Below are 21,909 nucleotides of genomic sequence, written 5' to 3'. Positions count from 1 at the left end.
ATAATCTTGATTTCTGGGCTTTGCTTCTAGATGTAGGTTTATGGGTTTTTGATATCTGTGATTATCCATGTGTCTGATCAATCGTGATTCTAATTGGATTTAGGGTCTGTTTGGGTGTGCGTTTGAAGAGTTTAAAAGTGTGTATAACATTCAAAAAGTTCATCCCCAAGGGATAGCTCAATTGACTGTGGACCACGCTTAGTGAGATAGAACAAAGGGATAGAAAGAAAGGAGATGGAGAGAAGATGATAAACCTTCCAATAAGCTTGAGAATAAGAGAGAGAGAATAGAGAAATATTGAAAAAGTTTGCTGTGTGGTGCTTTTGAAAAGAGATCTAATTAAGGATGCTCTAAAGGCTTTCTGTTGCACGAGGGGACATTTTGTCATTTTTGGTAGGAAGTAGTTATACTAAAAGAAATTTATTCATTGGCACGAAGTTATGCTTCAAAAGATGAATAAAATGTCATATTTACATTTTGGTAGAGAGTAATGTTATTACTACATCTTTATTTTATTTTTTTGAGGAAATTTCATTTTAAACTTTTGAATTACCGTGCGTTTTGAGAAGATCCCTATAAATTTTAAAAACTCTCAATTTAGTCTCATGAACTTTCAATTTGATTCAATTAACACCCTTCGTTAGATTCAACCGTTAACTTGTAACAAAAATGTACCACTCGTCCACCCCCAATGAAAAGATGCGTGGCCACACAACCATTACGACAAGACAATCTACATTTGTTATGGTTAGAGGTAAATGTGTGGCCGACCACTACAACAAGATAAGGGTGAGCATCTCGACACTTATAAAACAACTCACTCTCATTTGTTGAGGGTGGGCTGCTTTTTATAAGAATCGGTTCTACACTTACCTTTCATTTTTATTTTTTTCGAAATATGCCTGTTTTGTTTTTTTTTTTTAAAAAAAAAAAATATATATATATATATATATATATATTACAAAACACTTAAAAATAAAGAACTTGTCAATTAATTTTCTTAAATGGACCCCACAAAAACATTTATACGGCTTTGGATAATTCTCTTTGTAAGTGTTTATAACTAGTTGTACATAACATTAACAAGCGTTAATAAGTGTACATGATGAGAACAAGTTGTCATGTTCAACTCTACTGCACAAAGGAATATAAACAACTTTAATCATTCATTTATGTAAATTATTTTCTTGACCATTTAGTGAAACATTAATGAATTAATTGTAATTGTCGGGAACATATATAGGAGAAGAGACATTTGGCTTTAACTCTCTCAAAATGGAATTTGTTCCAAACATATATATGCATGTCATGGTTCCTTACTTTGGACATGGTACAAATATTTAAATTTGATATATTAAACATATATCTATTTTTTAAAAAGGAAATAAACATTTTATTTAAGGCGAACAATAACAATGAAGCAAACTTTCATTTATAAGATTTGTTATGATATAAAGATTATAGAGAATACATTTGATAACAAACATGACATGAGAGCTCCTCCTTACACTTTTTAAGCCTATAGTAGCAATCACCAAACAAGTACAAAACATGGAGGAAACCCTTTTCCTTTTTTAATCTCATACGAACTCAATTTTAGGAAACTCTTACAAACCCGCCTTTCAAAGTAACATGTGTCTTGTAAACTTTTAAAGCATGTGAGAAGCACATGCTATTAAAAAAAAATACTTCTCATATACAAACGACACATATTACTTTTAAAAATTGATTTGTACGAATTTTCTTACAAAACAGTTTCATACATATATATATACTATTTAGTAGACTCTCATTCGACTGCCATACAACTATAGTGATGGGACAATGAAAATCAATCATTTTTGTTATAAACCCCTTGTTGATTCAAATGTTAATTTTCACTGTCACATTATCATAATTGTATAGGTAGTCCTATGCGAGTTTATTAAATAGCTTTATTCATTTATAATTAGATAGAATTATTATTTTTTGACCCTTTTAGGAAAGAGCCACTCTTGGAGATCTCGCGCAACGGCTTGTCAGTGAACCTGATAATATTGTAGACCCATGCACCGGAGATAGCCCCGAGAATTGTTGCCAAAAGGTATACCCATATGCTATTGTATTTGCCATGTACAATTGCAGGCCCCAAGGTTCTTGCTGGATTCATTGATGCTCCTGAAATTGGCCTGTCAAATAGGGTTTTGACATCATTAGAATACGAGCACAACTTTTTTTACACGTCTTTAATAAATTGATTTAGCAATCTATGGTGACACTTTTCACACCAATCACTTAAATGTGGACGGTCACGTGACAGCTTATATGACATTTATCATGTCAACTACTAAATTATGGACTATCACTCGATAGTCTTTGTGATACTCATTTTTATCAAATGTAGACTGCCACTTGAGTTGGTATGATTTAGATTTCTAACTTCTTCTTCTTCTTCTTTTGCATGAATTGCTAGTAATTTTAACAACAAATGTGAGAGTATTTATGGGGCCTAGCTATCCTTCCAGGGCCCCAAAAGAGTTCTCTCACATTTGCTACTCATATTGCTAGCAACCCGAGCAAAAAAAATTATTGGAGATCATTATCCGAGTTGGTAAGAGATTATAGTAAAAGTAGTAGTATTCTAAGGATTTTCCTTAAAATATGTACCAAACATGAATAAGTAATAATATTTAATACATTGTTATAAGACTACCATACCATTTGATAATGTGACAATGATATTAGCCGTTAGATCAACACTTAAAAAAAAAAACCAATTTTCACTGTCACGTCATTCTAATTGTATAACAATTTACTAAATAACATTACTTAACATGAATAAATCGGATTAGATTAAGCTATTACCCGGCAATCATTACGTTAAGTAGGATGGTAGACCCAATAGCGAGGCCAGCAAGCTCTCCAATCTGCATAGTATCAGAGTAAAGCCATGAGTTTAAACCCTAAGTTTTTAAGATAACAAATGATTTAATAAAATTAAACAGAGTATTGAGGGTGAAGAACTAACAGCTCTGTTGTCGGTGGCAACCCCGGATATGACAAACATGAGGTAGAATGTGATTATGAACTCAAGCACAAAAGTCTGCAGGTTAGACCCCGCCGGCATTGTTCCAGCAAACTGGTTCTCGTGCCCGGTGAACATCAACCGGAGTGTTCCGCTCGCCAGTGTTGACCCGATTATTTGAGCTGATATATAGGCTGGCACCTACAAGATATATAATTTGACAAAAGGAAAAAAAATATTAAGTTTAAATCAGAGAGACAAATTTGATTCACATGCTATTTTCTGCAGAAAATTAAGATTAATACAATGTGCATTGGTTAGGAGAAATATGCATCATGGGTTTTTGTCATAGCTTCAAAATTCACCACTTGGAACCTGAACTTTGAGTTTCGGAGACGAAATTAAAAATACATAAATAAATAAATGGAGAGAGAGAAAATTAAGGACCAAAATTTCTTTCAAACCTGTCTTGAGGAAATATCTTCCAACTCATGTAAAATAGTGTCAAGTGTCTATAAACATTTAAAATGCACATTAAATTCTTAACCTCATTAATAGCAGTTTATTAATTTAGACTAAATTTAATGTACCTTTTAAATGTTTACAAACACTTAACATTATTTTATATGGGTTGGAGAATATTTCCTCCGGATCGATTTAGAGGAAATTTTTGTTGAAAAATTAATTTTGGGGGACCTACCTCATAAAAAATATACTGTTTGGTGGGTGTTTTAAATATTTGGGGGACTCAAGTCCCCAAACCTTATGCTAGTTCCGCCCTAAAAAAAACTTGTTTCGTATAGAGTAACAAAGAGAGAAAAAGAGGAAAAAAACAATTTTTACTATAAAACCTGTGGAGTGTGAATAATAGGTTTTTTTTTTTTTTTTCCCTTACTCTTAGTTAGCCATTTTATATTTATATATTTATAAGTCATTTCACAACTAAAAAAGTCTTTGTTACTACATTTCTTTTCACAAGCACAAAAGGCTTGTGCCTCTGAAAAGAAATGTAATTTTTTTATTATATATTTGATTTTTCAAATATTTTCACTTCTTTATGTAGTGTGATAAGCAATGTTTATCATAAACTAAGAAAGAAGTTGACTTAAGAGTAGACTTCAATTGTCATTTGAGGAGCGATAAAATAATTTGGGAGGACAAAAAGTAAAATATTAAGGATAATAGTTGATTTTAAAATATTTTCAAGGATTTTTAAAAATTCTTAGGGGGGGCATTGGTCCCCCAAGCATACATATATGTCCGCCCTGTCACTGCTGTTCCGTTTATTTCGACGTAAAATATTTTTCGTTAGAAAATATTTTCAATGAAATTATTTTTTGAAAACATTTTTTTTTTGTTTTTGACCCGTATGAAAATTGAGTGAAAAAGCCCGGTGGAGGTCCAATGGTGGCCTGGCATAGGTCTAACTGAGATTCAGTGGTGGTCGAGTGAACTCTAACGATTTAAGAATGAAAAACTCAAATTTAAAAAACTTGTTTACAATATATATATATATATATATATTACAAAAATTAAAAAAGCTTTTCTTGTCATTTTGTAAATAAGTTGAAAAATACATGAATTTACACACCAATTTGGGTGTTAATAACAGTTAATAACATAACATGCCTTTCTTTTTTTCTTTTTTTATGAAAGGAACATGCCTTTCAAGATGTTTCTCTAAAAGTGAAGTGGGTTATTTTTAGAAACTGCAGAAAGCAGGTTACTTAATGCCCCAAGCCTGAGAAAGTTTCTGTGTTTTTGTGTACCTGCTTCCATGGAAATCGCTTGCAAGTGGCGAAGGCAATGGTGACCGCAGGATTAAAATGGGCACCGGAGATGTGGCCAACAGAGTAAACCAGAACCATCACAGCAAGTCCCCAAACAATTGATATTCCCGGCAGAGTCACCACCTTGTCGTTGCCCAAATTCACCACCACCGCTGCACAACCGGCGAATATCAAGAAGTATGTGCCCAACACCTCTGCCACCAACTGTCATCAACAAAAAATTTCCCTTTTTTTCATGTTAAATTTGTTTAGATAATGCTGAATATATAGACCCAGAAACATTCTTAAAGCTCATGGTTTTTTAGGACTTGCATATAATAAGACTCGAAAGGGAAAAAGATAGTTGGAAGAAGCTAAGGAGAAAGTAGGCACCTTCTGCATGAAAGGCACAGAGAGACAGAAGCCTCCTCCATTACTGCTGGTTTTGGAGGCAGAGGAGGAAGGAATATTGCGATTGGCCTCACTTTCATTGACATTCAAAGTAACAGCTTGGCTTCCATTACTTCCTGAATTGTCTGCCATGGCTCTCGACACAAGAAAAGAGAGGATAACAGAGTCGAAAGAGCAGAGAAAGGAGATTGCTCAGCTTTGGCAAAAAAACCCCAGCAGAGCAACTGCTATTTATTGGTACAAAAAGGTCCAAAAAGAATGGGGAGAGAGAGAGAAAAATGGACTTTTTGAGATGAGAAAGAGACGACGAAATGTTTTGTTTTTCTTTTTTACTTTCAAAATAAAATATAAAATCTGCCAAAGTAGATATCGTTGAAAAGTAATGTTTGGAGGATGTGAACAGATAAATGCATTGATGGCTGCGTCAACAACCCACCGGAAATGCAGAGGGGTGACATGAATGCCTTTTTAATGTCTATTGTTCTTTGCATTCTGCGGTCTATTTTGTATACATTTTCATTGGTCCGGCATGCCAACTCAGAGAAAGAGAAATAATATTTAATAGATTCTTATGCGATTCTTATATAACTATGATAATGTGACATTGAGGGGCGTTAATTTGGTCTAATTTTTTAGTTTTTGGTCAAAATTAGGGACGGAAATTTGGGGACCCGATTCTTGGTTTTGGGAAACTGGAACCCCAAGGTCTTGGTTACTAGCCGATCCGATTTGTACCTGGTCCAGTAACCGGTTTTTTATATATATACCTAATTATCTAAAGTATATATATGCACCCGGTTCCAGTAACCCAGTAAAAATCAGGTCCCAAAAATCAGGTATTGGAACCGGGGTACCCAGTTATTTGTTTCTCCAAACCGGAAACGGAACCGGGTCCCCAGTTTCCCGGTTCCAGTTTGGGTTCCCCGGTAATTTTTGACACCCCTAATGGCACTGAATATCAATTATTGATTTTTCTTTTTACAACCAATTGTTGATCCAAATGTTAATTTTCAGTATCACATCATTATAGTTATATGACAGTCGTATGAGAGTTTACTAAATAATATTCCTCCAGCAAAAATATAAGGAAAATAAATGTCAAAATGCAAAAAAAATATTTTCGTAAAAGTCTTCTAAATACCATTAATAAATGCTTGTACGAATTTTTTTTTTTTTTTTTGCATTTTGACTATTGTCACTTGAGTTCTTATAATTATTGTCTCTTATGCTCTTGTAAATTTTATCTTAATTAACTCAAGAAATAAGAGCTACACGAACTCAATAGTTACAAGATAGCTTGTATAAAATAAATTTATTATTATTAATTTAGAAGTAGAAGAGACGTGTAAGTTCAAACTCTTTCGTTATAAGTAGAATATTGTATACAATTAAATAATCAATAAAAGTTGTAGTTAAAAAAAGACTTTGACGTGTAGATGTAGGCTATACGCCAATTCACTTTAATTTTATTTCTCTCTTCCTTGTTCTCATATCTTCTCTCAATTATAAGTTTTTGGGTCAAGATCAATCTTACTTGAGTACTTGAGTAATAACAATTCTCATAGTATTATCACTTGGGTTCAGTTTGGCTCAGGTTTCGTCTTTTTGACCATTTAGATTTAATTTTTTCTTTTAATGAAAATTAAAATTAAATTTGGACAGTTAAATCCTACAATACGTAGTTTTGCTTAGAACAAGTAAGCCAAATCTTATCAACTGCATAGAGATAAGATTAACAGAAAATCTACTTCTTCTAGAATGTGAAAGGGGAAGGCAATGACTAATGAGGTTAAGATAACACATGAATTCTACTTTTACAAAGATGGAAAGGTTAAAAGAAATAAATTAATAAAACCCCTATTTGCTAAAGGCTTTCTGTTCCCGGATCGGAGGAGACATAATTTTGTCATTTTTCATATGAAGAAAAACTCTAATAAAATATGAAAGAAAAAGAAAAGAGTGGAGGCAAAGAGAGAAGAAAGAGGCTAATGACACCTTTAGGGCTACATTTTTATAATTGAAGTACTGTATATTTTACATAATACAAAATGTCTCTATTAAAAAAAAAAAAAGGCACTACGTAGAATAATGTAAATATCAATAATACATGGAAGGTAAATAAGTTAATAAGAAAAATACTGATAAACTTAATTTAAATAGTATAAAATATTGTAACATAACGGGAATAAACCCTAAAAAAAAAAAAAAAAAAAATGACAATATTAAATATTCCAATAGTTATTTACAAGAACCGTATTCTAGTTAAGTGAGAGCTCGAACAATGGAATTCATAGTATTAATCAAACGAGATGACCATTGAACTAACCCTTGCACGCACAATGGATGGAGATTAAACCCAAGCAAAAACTATGGGCATAAAGGTCTATGACTATATACATGTTTAATTAATCAAATAGGAGGAAACTACTATAAAAAGGTATTTTCAAGTAATGTAAAAGGAACAAAATTAAGAATATTCAACCTTTGGGTTACTGAAAAACCTAAGGATTCCAGCCTGTAGGACAACTTAGTTGAATCTGCAGCTATATTGGTTAATGGTTTGAAAAAGTCTTTTTATATTTTTAAAAACGAAAAATAAATATTTCTTAGCGAACAATATTTCACTTTTCAAAACAGGAAAAGCTTCTCTAAAAAATAAAAAAAATAAAAACGTACTCTTTAGAAAAATTTCGCACACCTTATAATAATATTTTTTAAAAAAAACAAGTGCTTATTTTTTCTCTTCTAGAAATTAATTTATTGCTTATAAAAAGATTTAAAAAGAGAGAGTTGGCCGCTCGTCCACTCTCATTGAAAGAGAGGGGTGGCCTGCTGGCCACCACAACAAGATAAGGGTGAGTGTCTGGTCACTTACAAAACGACTCCCTCTCATGTTAGGTTGTATGGAGCATAGTTTTGTATATGACGCGGTTCACACTCGACCCGGTTTGACGTTAGAAGCCCTACGATTTAAATGAAATTTTTTCGTAGACTTAGTCAATGGAGCAGAGGCTTGGGCTTATGCACCTAAGAAAACTTTTTGGCCCATTTTGGTGTCCTAACTTAGTTGCTGGTCGCATTTATAATCCCTTATATTTGTAGGCTTTAATGCTATTTATGTGTCATTGTACGTAGCTCTTAGAGTTTTAGTGGTGAACCACGTAAATTTATGTGTTTTTTAATGCTTGATTTTGTGTTTTTCTTATTTTTTACATCTCACTGGTTTTAAGAAATATTATAAATTTCCTGACATCTCATTAGTCGAGGGTGGCTGCTCTTTTTTTTTTTAAAAAAAAAAAAGAAATTAAAAATGTTTTTATAAGAATAGATTCTAACCTTGTATTTTTTTTCAAACCAAAGCATTTTTACTAAAAAAAAAATTACAAAATACTTTACAAAATTATTTTTTAAAAATATACCCCACAAAAAAACATTTATACGGCTTTGGATAATTCTCTTTAATTGTAATGTACTAATTAAAGACAAATATAACTAGTCGTACATAACTTTAACAAGCGTTAATAAGTGTACATGATGAGGACATGTTGTCATGTTCAACTCTACGTGCACAAAGGAATATTCTACAAATTTAATTATTCTTTTATATACATTATTTTTTTTTTTCTTCAATTTTAACTTGTATGATCAACCATTTAGGGAAGCATTTGTTAATTATAATTGTCGGGTACACAAGAGAAGAGACATTTGGCTCGATAGGGTAACCCGTCAAACTAAATTAATACCTTTTAATTACATATGCTGACACATGTTAATAAATTGTAAAGAATTGCAGCTCTAATTTTTTTTTATTTTTTTATTTAAAAACATAACAATTGAAGACAAACCCACCCACAGAGATTTTGCTTCCTTTATAATTCAGCTGATTATATTGGAATCATATATATAATATTAAATTGGTTTGGCTTGAATTAAATTTCAGGTAGAATTGAACCGTTCAATAACATAATTAACACAAAGAATATATATGTCACAATCCAATTAGCAAATAGTAGAATATTAAAAATCTACTCAATTAGCATAGTTCCAATGGATCCAAGCATTAGGATAAGTTCTAAATTTTAATCATGATAGAAGAATTCGTGGTTGGGTCTTTTATTTTTATATTTGTACCTTATATTCCTTTGTGTCTAATCATCCATCAATGAATCATTCTTAATTAACCAACGTGGTCCGATGACATATTAATTCCAACTAATACCTTGATTTTGGTGAACAAAATCCATAAAACCAATTATTTGTTTCACCAACGCGAGACTAATTGGAGACCAAACTAGCCTTGCAGGCAGCTGTTGTTGACAATATTTATGGCTTGTTTGTATGTGCGTTTGAGTAGTTTAAAAATGCGTTTAATATTTAAAAAGTTCATTTAAAAAAAATATATTTGTTTGGTAAAAAAATTTGAAAGCGCTTTTAAGAGTCTAAAAAGTCTAAGGACATGTTTGGGATTGTGTTTGAAAGGCCTAAAATTACTTTTAACACTCAAAAAGTCTGTTTCAAGAAAAAATTACTCGTTTAGTAAAAAAAAATTAAAAGCGCTTTTAAGAGTCAAAAAGCCTAAAAATGGCCAAAACGCGTTTTTTGACTTAAAAACTCTATTTCTCAAACGCAATCTCAAACAGACTCTAAAAATGATAAAAACGTACTTTGACAAAATCTTAAAAATGAAGCTTTGGCAAAAATAAAGCTTTTGCCAAAAAGTTTTTTTAACTTAAAAGCTCTGTTTCTCAAACATACTCTTAAGGGTGTTTGTATTTCTATGTTTTCAATTACTAACATGTTATTTAGTGGACAATTATATAATTGTCATACAACTGAGATGACACACCAATGAAAATCAGCATTTAGATAAACAAATATCTGTTTTTTAAAAAAAAAATCAAGGTTGGTTTTCACTGTCACGTTATATTTACTATATAGTAGTCTACTAAATAGTATTTCTTAAACAAACAAAAAAATTAATGTGTTACAATCCTTGTGTCTCACATGGATTAAATCTAATCTTAACTATGTGTATATATAATCAGTTTTCAAAGGTGAGTTATACCCAAAATTTGTATCATTTAAGTATCAAAGCCAAACACCACACTGCGGATTCGAGTCACAAAGGAGGCGGTTTATGGGCTGGATTAAAATATTGACATTAACCCGACTACCATCAAGTTAGTGTCGATAGAGTGAATTTAACACCCTTTTTTTTAAGTCAATTTTCAAGAATGAGTTATACCCGGCAATCGTATATAAATATTATATCAAATAGCATTTATCTTTATATGATCAAAAGGTCAAAGGTCAGGTTTGATGGTCTGAGAGAAGGCTTAAAGGCATTGGATGGCCCACGTTTGAATCAGTATTTGTGGGGTATATTGTAATAAAAATATGATCATGGGAATGGACTGGCTGTGGGTACTTTATTTTTGTGTCAAAGATTCAGTTTACATTATCTGTAGCACTGTTTATGAGTGGGTGATATCACATATCTGTCATACATTACGTAACAATAATGTTGTGTATTCTCAGCTGCTTGTGTCTTAACAAATGTCGCATGCAATGCAAAGATGCACACAGAGTCACAACCAAATCAAATGATATTTCTTTCTTTTTTCTTCGAGGCTTCTTAAAAGTCACCCAATCAAGACTTAGTAGAAGTTGCAAAGCAAGTATAAAAACTGATCATTTTCTGAAGTTAGTCCTTCAACAAGAGAAAATTAACCTACTTGCATGTTCAAATCAACCGCTGTAACAGTGTGTTTGACCCATCACTTTTGCAAGTCAAATACGTGTGTTTCAATAAAGTTACAAAAAATGTTAGGTTTAAAAGTGAGTTTTCAAAAACAAATGAAAGGCCTACAAAGATTCATATTTTGTCAAAAAAATAAAAAAAATAAATAAAAAATAAAAAAAAAAAAGCTATTTGCAACCTTGAAAAATGGTTCAAAAAATATTTTTTTTGGAATTTTTGCTTGTATGAAAAATTATTAAATATTTTTTTATAATATTATATAATATGAAGAGTTACGAAAAGGAAAGAGAGGTGATGAATAGAAATTGTAGAGGACGAGAGTGAGAATATTATAAGGTATTTAGAAGTGAGATTGAAATCCAATGCAATTACATGTATTGCTTACAATTTAGGGCGAGCAATTGTGAGAGAGACCTTGTGAAGCCCACCTACCCTAGTAGGTATTTGGACAACCCGAGACCTTTTTGGACAAGTAGGTCCCATGAGAGGGGTGTCTAAGGTTGTGGGAGCGCAACAACAAAATGAATTTAAGTAGATGAAAAGAATAAACCATTTTACTTCGAAGGTTATTTTTCTTGGTCAACTAAAAACGTTTTTTAAGTTGTCAAATATTTTACTCCGCACCAAACACTTAAAAACAATTATGAGAGAGCCCTTATGAAGCCCGCCTATCCTAGTAAGTGTTTGGACAGCCCAAAGGCAGGAAGGCCCAATAAGAAACACTCTCACAATTGCATGTCTGAGACTATGAAGATAGCAACAAAAAATGATTTATATAGATCATCGCCAACCACTTAAAAACAAGAAAAACTTTTAGGGAAAAAAATATATTCTAAGGTAGCAAAATCAAACCAAGTGATTAAGTGCTTAATTAGTGCATCTAATTTTCCACACTATCCACAAACAAATGGGTGCTAAAGCAAGTAATGATCACCTCAACTATGTTCAATGCGCATGCAAAATCTAACCCCCCCACTATTCACCATTAATTCAACGATGTGCTCAAATCAAATGGTCATTGTGGCCTCTCTCTCCCCTTTTCTTTTTCTTTTTTTATGGAGAATTACCACACCCATTTTGCATGCCAATGTTGGACTTGGACCAATATATTACTATATTAGTAGTTGGGTTTCTACTATTACTCATGTAATCCCATGCTTTATCAAAGGAGGATTCACACTATTTTTATGTGGAAAAACTTGACCAATATGGAAATAAGACTATTGTTTTTCCAAATGTCACCCATGATTGTTGGAGAGTTAGTAGAAAAACCTTTGGTTTTGAGTGGCAGACAAAGACCTCCATCTCACACTTTAGTTCGGAAGTTTTCCTCCCTTTGCCTCCTTTTTTTTTTTTTTTATGTTTTGTTTTGTTATATGTTTCTTTCTCCTTTTAGTCATGGCACGAAATTTCCTAATGTGAAGTTAGATCAAGTTGCATGCAATTGTATAAACTTTGACTTCACCTATAATAATCAAATCATCATTTGCCCACTTTTAGACTGAGTTGCTCTAAAAATTCTAATGAGTAAAGATACTCTTTAAATTCATTTTAAACATGTTGGCGTAACGTGTTTTAAACAGTTTCTTATATGATTAGTCACTTAAAACACGTCATATCAATCAATGTAAAATGAGTGTGAAGAGCAACAATGTTCAATTGTAAAATAATACTCTCTTGGGTTTGAGAATGTGGCTTTGGAATTATTTCTAAAACTCATGACCCATCGCTTAATTTTAGACATTCTATCAAGATTAATATGTTTAAATTTTGTTACGTTAACTGGCTACCATTTATAAAGTTTTGTCTCTTGTGGAACAAATAAAATAATAAAATATATTATTAATGAGGTTTTTCTGAATTTGTTTCTGTTTGGATGCAAGAGGAGGGTTTTTTTTTTTTTTCTTTCCTTCTTTTTTTAGTTTATACTTTATTACCTAAAAATAGAATCACTCTGAGTTCCTTTAATCAGATAAAAATAATTCTAGTGCTACAAATGGTAGATTTTATATTGCCTAGTTATAAATATTTATTCAATTTAGGTGTAAGTCATTTTCATGTGTTATTTATAGTTGTAAATTGATAATTCATTACATGTTTTTCAAAAACCAATTAGTAAAAATATATCTCTAATTAAGAAATTAAAGAAATCTAAAATAAGCATTGGTTTAGAGTGTATTTCCATGCATTTGCGCAAGTTAAGAAAAAAAAAATATTTAAAAAAAAATACCAAACTTAACGGATTCAATCAAATCTCTAAGATACTCACAAAAAAAAAAAAAAAAATCAAATATCTAAGACACCAAAAAACCCAGTAAGGAAGGAGTTGGTGGGATATAGGGTTTCATGGGCTTTGGAGTTTAAAGCAATGGGGGGTTGGAGAGTGGCCCGATGGGTTAATGGGCTGAGCAAATGAGTTTGTAAATGACTGAATATTCTAAAAAGAGAATAATTTTATGGGTTTAGGCATAAATCCTCTCTTTTGTGCTATCCTACAAGAGATTGACATCCGGCTTAATAAAACTCTTTTTTTAAAAAAAAAATAATAATAAAAAAAAAAAAAAAAAAAAAAAAGAACACATCTAAATCTACTAAAAATTAAAAATTCTCACGTCACATAAATAGATGTGATATGGTGTGTTTGCTTTCTTTTTTTAAGTTGTACTAAGATGAAGTGTCAATCTCTCAATACAGGACACAAAAGAGTGAGTTTGTGCCACAACCTCATAAAAGCATTCTTTTGCTAAACACCACCGCCTCCCAGTCTTCTGCCAAAAGCTACCGCAAAAACCCCTTTCCTCTGCCACTGCAATTTTGCTGGAAAATTGTTTCAGATTTCTTCTTCATTCAATTTACTCTTGTTTATCTTCTCTACCACTAAGAATTGTTGTGATGATACCAACACTTAATTTAATGTCGAGTGGAAATAACTTTCATCATTCTTGGTTCTCTCTCATTCCCTTAGTTTCTCCACTAACTTGTAAGCAAACTAGAGAATGATAACTCTTCATTGATATAACAATCAAATGAGGCAAAATGCTTCCTCAATATAATGCCAAAGATACAATTTGAAATCTCTACAACCCAAACACTATTTATAACACACACAATAGTCTCTCGGGCTATTACAAGATAATATCTTTGAATATCACGGTCCCCATCAGTTTCAAATCTACATTTCATTCCAATGAATCATATCTCTAGCCATTACCCAATCATCAATTTCCAAAACTGCAATTCCAAATGCAATCCCTTTTATTGTCTCTACCATAATAACAATTTTTTTATGTGCCTGAAAACTCTTCAACATCGGTCAATGATTTACTCTCATAAGAAGTAAAAAAAAATAAAAAATTAACTAGAAACCCAATATCGTTACTCTCAAGCTATTGGCTCCCTCCTCCTATGGCGTCTCAGATCTCACTCCTCTCTTTAGCGGACAGAGAGAACAAACCCTAGTAGGTCGGTAAGGTGCTTGGAAAGGGTGAGAAATGCAAAACATTTAATAGTAGTGCATTTGAGTTAGACTTTATGTTGAGTATATTAGTTAGGTGAGTTGATTAGTTGTAATAAATATAGGGTGGACTAATATAAATAAGCTTAATTATCATAGAGAAATGCTAAGTATCAATTTTTTATTATTTCTTTTTTTCCATATTTTCATCATCTCATTTTACAAATCTAATATCATCTCATCTTATACATCAATTATTAGATTTGTAAACTTATGTAGACCCCACAAATCTAATGGTTAATCTATTGAATTTGTAAGAAAATATGAGCCAAATATAATAAACTTATTGATCTCTAACATTTCTATTATCAAATTGTTAGGCATTCAAGAAATTAGTAAAAATTGCAATCATTTTCGATTGGAGGCCCAAGCATCGAGCCAGATTGTCCTAAACATTTCAATTCAATTATGTTCTCATTACTCATGCAGTCTATCATCACAATTACAATTTTCATTCTCATTCCATTCCATTCCATTATGCAGATCCATAAGCACCAGAAATTTGAAAATACATTACAAAGTGTTGGATTACTACACATGTTCCACTTGCTAGAAAAGCTTATGCCTACCCGACTGAAAAAGATATCTAGACCATAATGTTGAGCGGGCTATATCAAAGAAAAGTCTACAATGTAGCAGAATAAAACATAAAATTGGGATACAAGCTAGAAGAATTGTAACACTCGGAATAACTGCCGTTTTGTTTTGATAGACCAAAAAGCAGGTTGCATTAAAGGCTACGACCATGGCTACTATGGAGATGAAGAGCATGGTTAGTCCTAACACCAACCTTTTAGGTAATGAATAGAGAAAATCATGTTCTGTGTAACGAGATGTGAGAATTGACAAGAAAATTAATACTGAAGATGTAGAGCATAACAATGCTATTGAATCTGACACGAAGAATATTGTAAACCAATTACGTTCCAAGAAAATAGGACTTCCCTTTACTTGATTATTTCCACCTGGTACAGTGAAGGCCGCACCGAAAACCATAGTGGCAATCAATGTTGACACAAGCATGCAATTTGTTGATGTGTTCCTCATCCAGTTTTCACCATCTCTTTGTAACTTTCCATGTGTCTTTTTAAATAAAACATTGGGCATTTGTTTTTGTAAATTCTTCGCACTTGAGAATGCAAGGGGCACAATCTTTTCAACCTCCTATAATAATCGAGGTGTAAATTGAAGAGTGAAACTACAACCCATGTATATGGAACTAGAAGAAAGAAAGCTGAAATAATATTACCACACCTTAAACCATAGTAATTCTCGTTGCATTTGAAGGGCTGCTCCTGATACGATATTCAGTCTATTTGCAAATGCCAACTTTCCAGCTAAGTGCAGCATGTTGTTCCCATCATTGTCGCAACAGGTTGCAATCATGTCTTTGAAAATGCCTATCTCATGTATTAGATTGAATATACTTTCTTGCCGATATATAATAGAAATATGAAATATATTTCGCTTCTTTCCATCAGTCATCCATATGAGCTCAGGATCAGAGCGTATGAGTATAGTTAGAAATTTAACATTCCCTAACTCTGCAGCAAGGAAAATTGTAGATGAATACTTTTTTCGTTCTTCCGATTGTAATTTTTGAACTTCTCTCCAAATGAATTCAACTAATGTATAGGCTAACATCCGCATCGAAGCTTTGCGATAGATGCTTTCAAACCCTACGATCAGGAAAAGAATCCATTTAAATATCATTTCATACTAATTTATTTATTCTGTATAAGATATTTTAACAAGATACATAACAAGAAATGAGATTCAAATTTTCATAAAAAAAAATAAGATAATGTAATGCGTAAAATGCAGTTATTTATGCCCTAGTTGTAGACTTCTTTGGATATGTTTTGTCTCGGCATAACTCAAACACTCGTATCTCTTATCTTTTGAAGCATATCAAATGCCACAAGCAATAACACTTGTGTTTCTTATTGCTTTATAATTTTGATTCTATTTCCAAATATATAATACACTATTCAGATTATGATATTTCAAGATTAAGCAAACTTTTTTTTTTTTCTTAGTAAATGAAGAAAACTTCTGGATCAATGGGAAATATCAATAAACTGACTTGATAGTTATAGTGGCTAGGCAACTAAATAATGAGTTTTGCCCCTTTCCTAATCATCTAATAAAATTTTGAGAACGCCAAGTTGATTAAAGTTTGATGTTGAGTTCTTATACTAGATAAGTTATCGACATATTGATTTTTCTATCATTCATTCATTATTATTATTATTATTACACCTATAGGCCTCGTAATGAATTCTTTATTATTTTTACACCAATAGTGATTTATTTTGCGATTAGCCCTTGATATTGGATTTTAATTTGAAAAGATATTAATTACCTACTATATCACAAGAGTCCGTTTCATAATCAAATATCAAAATACAAATTTAGGAGTGTGTTTTTATATGCGAGTCCCTTTCTATGTTAACCTATCGGGTATGTTTGTTAATGTGTTTTAGGAGTTGTTTTTTATTTGAAAAAATGAATTGATGTAACATTAGGGTGAAAACAAATTTTATATTTTGAGCAGTGTCGTATGTTTTGAGTTGTTTGTATTAATCTTTGACTTAAGAATAGAAAACAAAGACAAAACCAAATCACTAACAAATTTGATTAATAGGATATCTATTCATTAACAAAGTGCTTAAATTTAAGAGTTTTTTGGAATTAGTTATCCTACTAATTTATCAATAGCCTATTCTTAAATAACAAAATGAACTATTACAAAAGCTATATATTTAAAATTAGGAGAAAATGCAAAATCAGTTCCCATGATTTCACTAATTGGCAATAAAGCTCTATGTGGTTTTAAACATTCTCAGAGCTATATGCGGTATGCAAAAACAACAAATTAGTCTCTAATATCAAATTACATCAAAAAACTTGACGAATTCCACTAGCGTGCCACGTTTAATCCAATGAATTTAAGACATGTTTCATCCATATATATATATTAAAATTAAAAACTAAAAAGTACTTAAAGTTAAAGGGGGAGGGGAGGAGGTGTCTAGCTGGGGTTGGCTCATGGGGTGGTGGCTGGGAGTGACTCTAGCCACCCATAACATTGGAGGTTGCATTACCGCCAACTCTATTAGATAGGGGTAACTCGCGGGCCACCTTAGAGGTGACTCAACCACCTCTAAAAGGCATGTGAGCCCAACCACTAGGGGATATATATATATATATATATTAAAATTAAAAACTAAAAAGTACTTAAAGTTAAAGGGGGAGGGGAGGAGGTGTCTAGCTGGGGTTGGCTCATGGAGTGGTGGCTGGGAGTGACTCTAGCCACCCATAACATTGGAGGTTGCATTACCACCAACTCTATTAGTTAGGGGTAACTCGCGGGCCACCTTAGAGGTGACTCAACCACCTCTAAAAGGCATGTGAGCCCAACCACTAGGGGTGGCTTGCAGGCCACCCCCAAATTTGTGAGTGGCCTGCGAGCCACCATCAGCCACTTCTAAGGTGGCTCAAAAGCCACCCTTAGTCATCTCTAGGGTAACATAAATTTAATAGTAGAGACTAATGTGTTCTTTTTGCATATCAGACCATTTTAAGACTTATTGCAAATCAGTAAAACCACAGTGATATGTTTTTTTCCTTAACATTAAGTGAAAAAGAAATGCTACCTTGTACGGTGAAAAACAAAAAAAAAATGCTAACAACACTGCTATTGGTGTCCATAAAGGAAACAGTTCCAAGTTTTACAATAGATTTAAACATATCAAATAGAAAACCGTTTATCTCATTAGATCTTATCACAGTACTTTAGCATGTATATACTATATAAATATTTGATGAAATCAAGACAGACTACTTCTCATTCCAAAGTGATTTGAGTTTCGAGTAAACTGGTAATCAAATTTTGATTAATGTAATAAAAAACAAGTGCTTATATATATTTGATTATGCAAGGAAAGAAAGTTTGGGTTAGAGGCAAAACTAACAGAAGCCTTTGAATCTTTCCCAGGCTGACATCGCAAAAGGTTTTTTTGCCAATTGTTCCAATGCTGTACACTTGTTTTGATCTTCGGCAGTCGCTAATGTTGAATCCTTTTTCAGGATTTCGTGTGCCTTATCTGTTCACCAAAACAACACATTAATTTGATGATCAATTGCAAGGGTCGGTTCAGAAATCCTTATATGATCAAATAATATTGCATTACAAGTATTGGTAACTCTATCCAACTTATCTAATTACGGCGTAAAACTCAATGTCAAAGTTAGGGCCGCCACAACGTATAATGACTCAATACCCTTTGTAAAATATCAATGATATGCTTTTCACATCCAATTGAAGTTCTATTAAAGAAATGAAATGATAGTAAAGACATTGTAAATTAATTTTCTAAAACTAACAATTAGTGAGTTGTAGGCCATACCATACATATCCCAGGAAATAGTACAAAGAAGGAGCTGAATCCTCTCAGCAGAAGTCAATTGATCAAAATCAGTCACAGAATATAGATACAACACCATGTCTCTATGTTTGTGCATAGCTGCTGTGAGAAGTGGTAGAATTCCTTTATTATTTCGGATCATTGGCAGTTTATTGTTCTTCGTCACCATCTCCTTAGCAAGTTTCACATTTCCTGATAGAGCAGCAATTGAAAGGGCTGTATCTCCATTGCTATTTTTAAATTCTAACTCTTTCGGATTCATATAATCCAACAGTTTTCCTACTAAAGTTGTGTATTTTGCTGTAACTGCAATTGCAACTTGAAGTGTATTCATTCTTTCTTGTGATATGGGAAGCATGGCAGCACCTTCTCCGTAATTATCAAATACGATACTAGCACCTTCCCAATCGTTTTTTAGAGCAGCTCGATACAGGGAATTACACATCTCTTCCAGGAATTTAGGGCTTTGCTCTGGCAGTTGAGACCTTTCCTCCAGCGGTTGAGATCTTTCCCCCATTCTTGTATCTAGTAGCATATGTATTAACAACATTGTTTCCGTTATAAATCATGCCATTTAGATTCTAAGAACCCGAAAAACTAAAATATTTTATATATTGAAGTGTAATGTTATATATCATATTTTTATTTTACAATCATCACATAATATTGATGTGGTAGTTTCAATCAACCAAAATATATATATATATATATATATATATATATATACCATATTTGCCATAAAAGCTTAATTAAATTTATAAGAGAGGAAATTTAATCATTTAATCAGCCGTTAAGGTTTGATCATAGGACCTTTGACTTTAATTCCATATTAAATTAGGCTTTGATTCCATGTTAAATTAGCGGTTGTTCTAAAAGCTTAAGCTATAAAAAAGATGTAAATTTAATAACAATATATATAACAAGAACCGAGCTAAAAGTTAGATTGAACTACCACAACAAATCAATATTGTAAAATAAAAATGCTAATTGGATTAATGGAAAACAATCGCAGTCATAAATCTAGCATTTTCAGTAATAGTGGTTATTTTCAGTATACTCTCAAAAATGTACTTTTTTTTATTATATTCAAAAATTTATTTGTCACCGACTCACCTGTATATTTATGAACTTGTTGAAGCTAATTAAATAAGATTAATTAATCTGTATATAAATATTATGGGAAGAAAAAAAATATATATATATATATATATATTCTGCTTGCGGACAAGAGAAGAGAGAGGAGTACTTACTCTCGCCAGAGTCTTTGCTATCACTTGAGCTTGGCTTCCCCTCTTCTACAACTAGCTCCACCAACTGTACTTGTGATTGGTTTGCATTTTCGCTAGTTTGTTGTGGTTGGAAAAAGTTTGGCTCCTCGGATGACATAGCTGTCTCCACGTCGTCCATTAGAGTAGGATGAAGACCAGAGGTGCCAGGGAAAGACGGTAAAGACCCTGCTCTAGATGAAGCACCTTGAGAATGACTCATTGTCAAAACGTGTTTCTCGCCAGCCAATTCTCGATCACCTTTTCCTTTTGTTTCCTTTTGTTGATACGATGTTCATAAAAACGAAATCAGATCATGTAAAATAAATAAATAAATAAAACGAAATCAGATAGAAAAATTTAAAAAAATAATAATGGCATATGTCTCGAGAGAGTAGCTCAAATGTCTACTTGACTATTTCGAAATAATTCAAATTTTGAAATAACAAATAGAGATTTGCTACAATGCATTCTCCCACCCATCTCTCCACCATCTTTCCTCTTTCAACATCTTGATTTTTTCAAAAAAAAAAAAAAAAAAAAAAAAGAATACAAGAGAGAGGAGATGGTGCGAAGATGGGTGGAAGAATGCAAAAAAGCATTTGCCTAACAAGAAAGAATTAATCCTTCTTTCTTTTTCTTTTTTTTTCTTTCTTTTTTTTTCTCTTTCGTTTTTCTTCTTCTGAATTTCATAAACTTTTCTTCTACCATTTTTGTAAAAGAGTAAATATAAACAACCATGACAGAATTACCAAGCTTATGATTTACAGATTGCAGAAAAGGGGGGAAAAGAAAAACTACGATGTTTTGGAGTGTTAACTAAAAAATAATATACTTAACCCAAAAACGAAAATAAAAGAATAATAGTAATGACTAATGGGAAAGAGAAAAATGTTAAAAGTCATGATGATAACAAGCAACATGCTGTGATGGACACCACTCACTATTGCAGATTGTCAGATTGAGCTTCAGAGCCTCTTGAGCAGTCAGCTGAAGAAACAGGTTTTTGAAACTCAACCTTGCAGGAGCTTTTGGTCACAAATTAAGTCCACTGTCCACCAGATTTATAAGATAATTAACCTTCACCATTATACAAATAACAAATGGATAAAATACTGTTCATGACGCCGTTGATTTCTTTTCGAAACTCGTTTTCTTCTCAAAAGAAATGTTTTTATAATAATTAAATACGAAAATTACATGTGCCCCGCTAAGTATCAATTAATTTGTAGTATTTTCCTCATATTTCATTTTTTGCAATGTCCCTTTAATCCAGATTGCAAACTTTTGAGTCTTTGACCTACAATTATAGAAATACTTCTAACAAGAAATTTCCAAAAAAAAAAAAGATAAAAAAAAAACGCAAAAAATTCATATAAATAATAATAAATAAACTAAAAAAGAAGCATAAAAAGGACCACAGTTGTTTGTCAGAAGGTTATAAACCAGTGGGAGTAGCAAGTGATAATAAGTAGACTACCAATCGTACTGAAATCTGTTTTGCATATCATGAACTACCATGCATATTTATTGCTTTTGAGCCATATGATTTGAAATATGTTCCCATGTGCTTTGTATGTTATACTGAGCTTAATTTACACTGTTTAAAGAAAGAAGAATTTCATAGCTAATGTGTTGTGCATACACTATGAGGGTTGTGTTTCATATCGAAGAAATATAAAAAACAAGAATACTTAATATACATAAGTAAATTTAAGTCTATTAGCTTAAGCTTTTAGGCTAAAAATGATATCC

At 32.1% G+C, this 21,909-nt stretch overlaps 2 protein-coding genes across 3 annotated transcripts; both read right to left on the bottom strand.

Moving 5' to 3' along the window:
- Positions 1 to 1,410: 1,410 nt before the first annotated feature.
- LOC132170930 (aquaporin NIP1-2-like) lies at positions 1,411 to 5,469 on the bottom strand. Its single transcript, XM_059582090.1, has 5 exons — positions 5,167 to 5,469; positions 4,774 to 4,998; positions 3,008 to 3,205; positions 2,845 to 2,906; positions 1,411 to 2,168 (listed from the first exon to the last, which is right to left on the bottom strand). The coding sequence occupies exons 1-5, from the start codon at positions 5,314 to 5,316 to the stop codon at positions 1,949 to 1,951; spliced, it is 855 nt and encodes a 284-aa protein (XP_059438073.1). The 5' UTR covers positions 5,317 to 5,469; the 3' UTR covers positions 1,411 to 1,948.
- Positions 5,470 to 14,949: 9,480 nt separating this feature from the next.
- Positions 14,950 to 21,200, bottom strand: LOC132171518 (uncharacterized). Of its 2 annotated transcripts, none has more exons than XM_059582849.1 (6): positions 21,099 to 21,200; positions 20,140 to 20,431; positions 18,872 to 19,414; positions 18,437 to 18,568; positions 15,714 to 16,138; positions 14,950 to 15,623 (listed from the first exon to the last, which is right to left on the bottom strand). In XM_059582849.1, the coding sequence occupies exons 2-6, from the start codon at positions 20,375 to 20,377 to the stop codon at positions 15,009 to 15,011; spliced, it is 1,953 nt and encodes a 650-aa protein (XP_059438832.1). In that variant the 5' UTR covers positions 20,378 to 20,431; positions 21,099 to 21,200; the 3' UTR covers positions 14,950 to 15,008. The 2 variants fall into 2 exon arrangements, with proteins under 2 accessions (XP_059438832.1, XP_059438833.1); XM_059582850.1 differs by lacking the exon at positions 21,099 to 21,200 and adding an exon at positions 20,907 to 20,950.
- Between the last annotated feature and the right edge of the window lie 709 nt (positions 21,201 to 21,909).

This window comes from Corylus avellana, chromosome ca2 (genome assembly GCF_901000735.1).
Source record: "Corylus avellana chromosome ca2, CavTom2PMs-1.0".
NCBI lineage: Eukaryota > Viridiplantae > Streptophyta > Magnoliopsida > Fagales > Betulaceae > Corylus > Corylus avellana.
This window is presented reverse-complemented; position numbering and strand designations above follow the sequence as displayed.

Bases quoted from the DNA above. Each gene is read 5' to 3' on its own strand.
- LOC132170930 (XM_059582090.1), bottom strand. From the start codon at position 5,316: ATGGCAGACAATTCAGGAAGTAATGGAAGCCAAGCTGTTACTTTGAAT. The intron at 3,206-4,773 runs GTACACAAAAAC...TATATCTTGTAG, and splicing joins AGCGATTTCCATGGAAGCAG to GTGCCAGCCTATATATCAGC. The intron at 2,907-3,007 runs GTTAGTTCTTCA...GATACTATGCAG, and splicing joins TTGCCACCGACAACAGAGCT to ATTGGAGAGCTTGCTGGCCT.
- LOC132171518 (XM_059582849.1), bottom strand. From the start codon at position 20,377: ATGAGTCATTCTCAAGGTGCTTCATCTAGAGCAGGGTCTTTACCGTCT. The intron at 19,415-20,139 runs GTAAGTACTCCT...ATATGCTACTAG, and splicing joins TAGCAAAGACTCTGGCGAGA to ATACAAGAATGGGGGAAAGA. The intron at 18,569-18,871 runs GTATGGCCTACA...TTTGGTGAACAG, and splicing joins TATTTCCTGGGATATGTATG to ATAAGGCACACGAAATCCTG.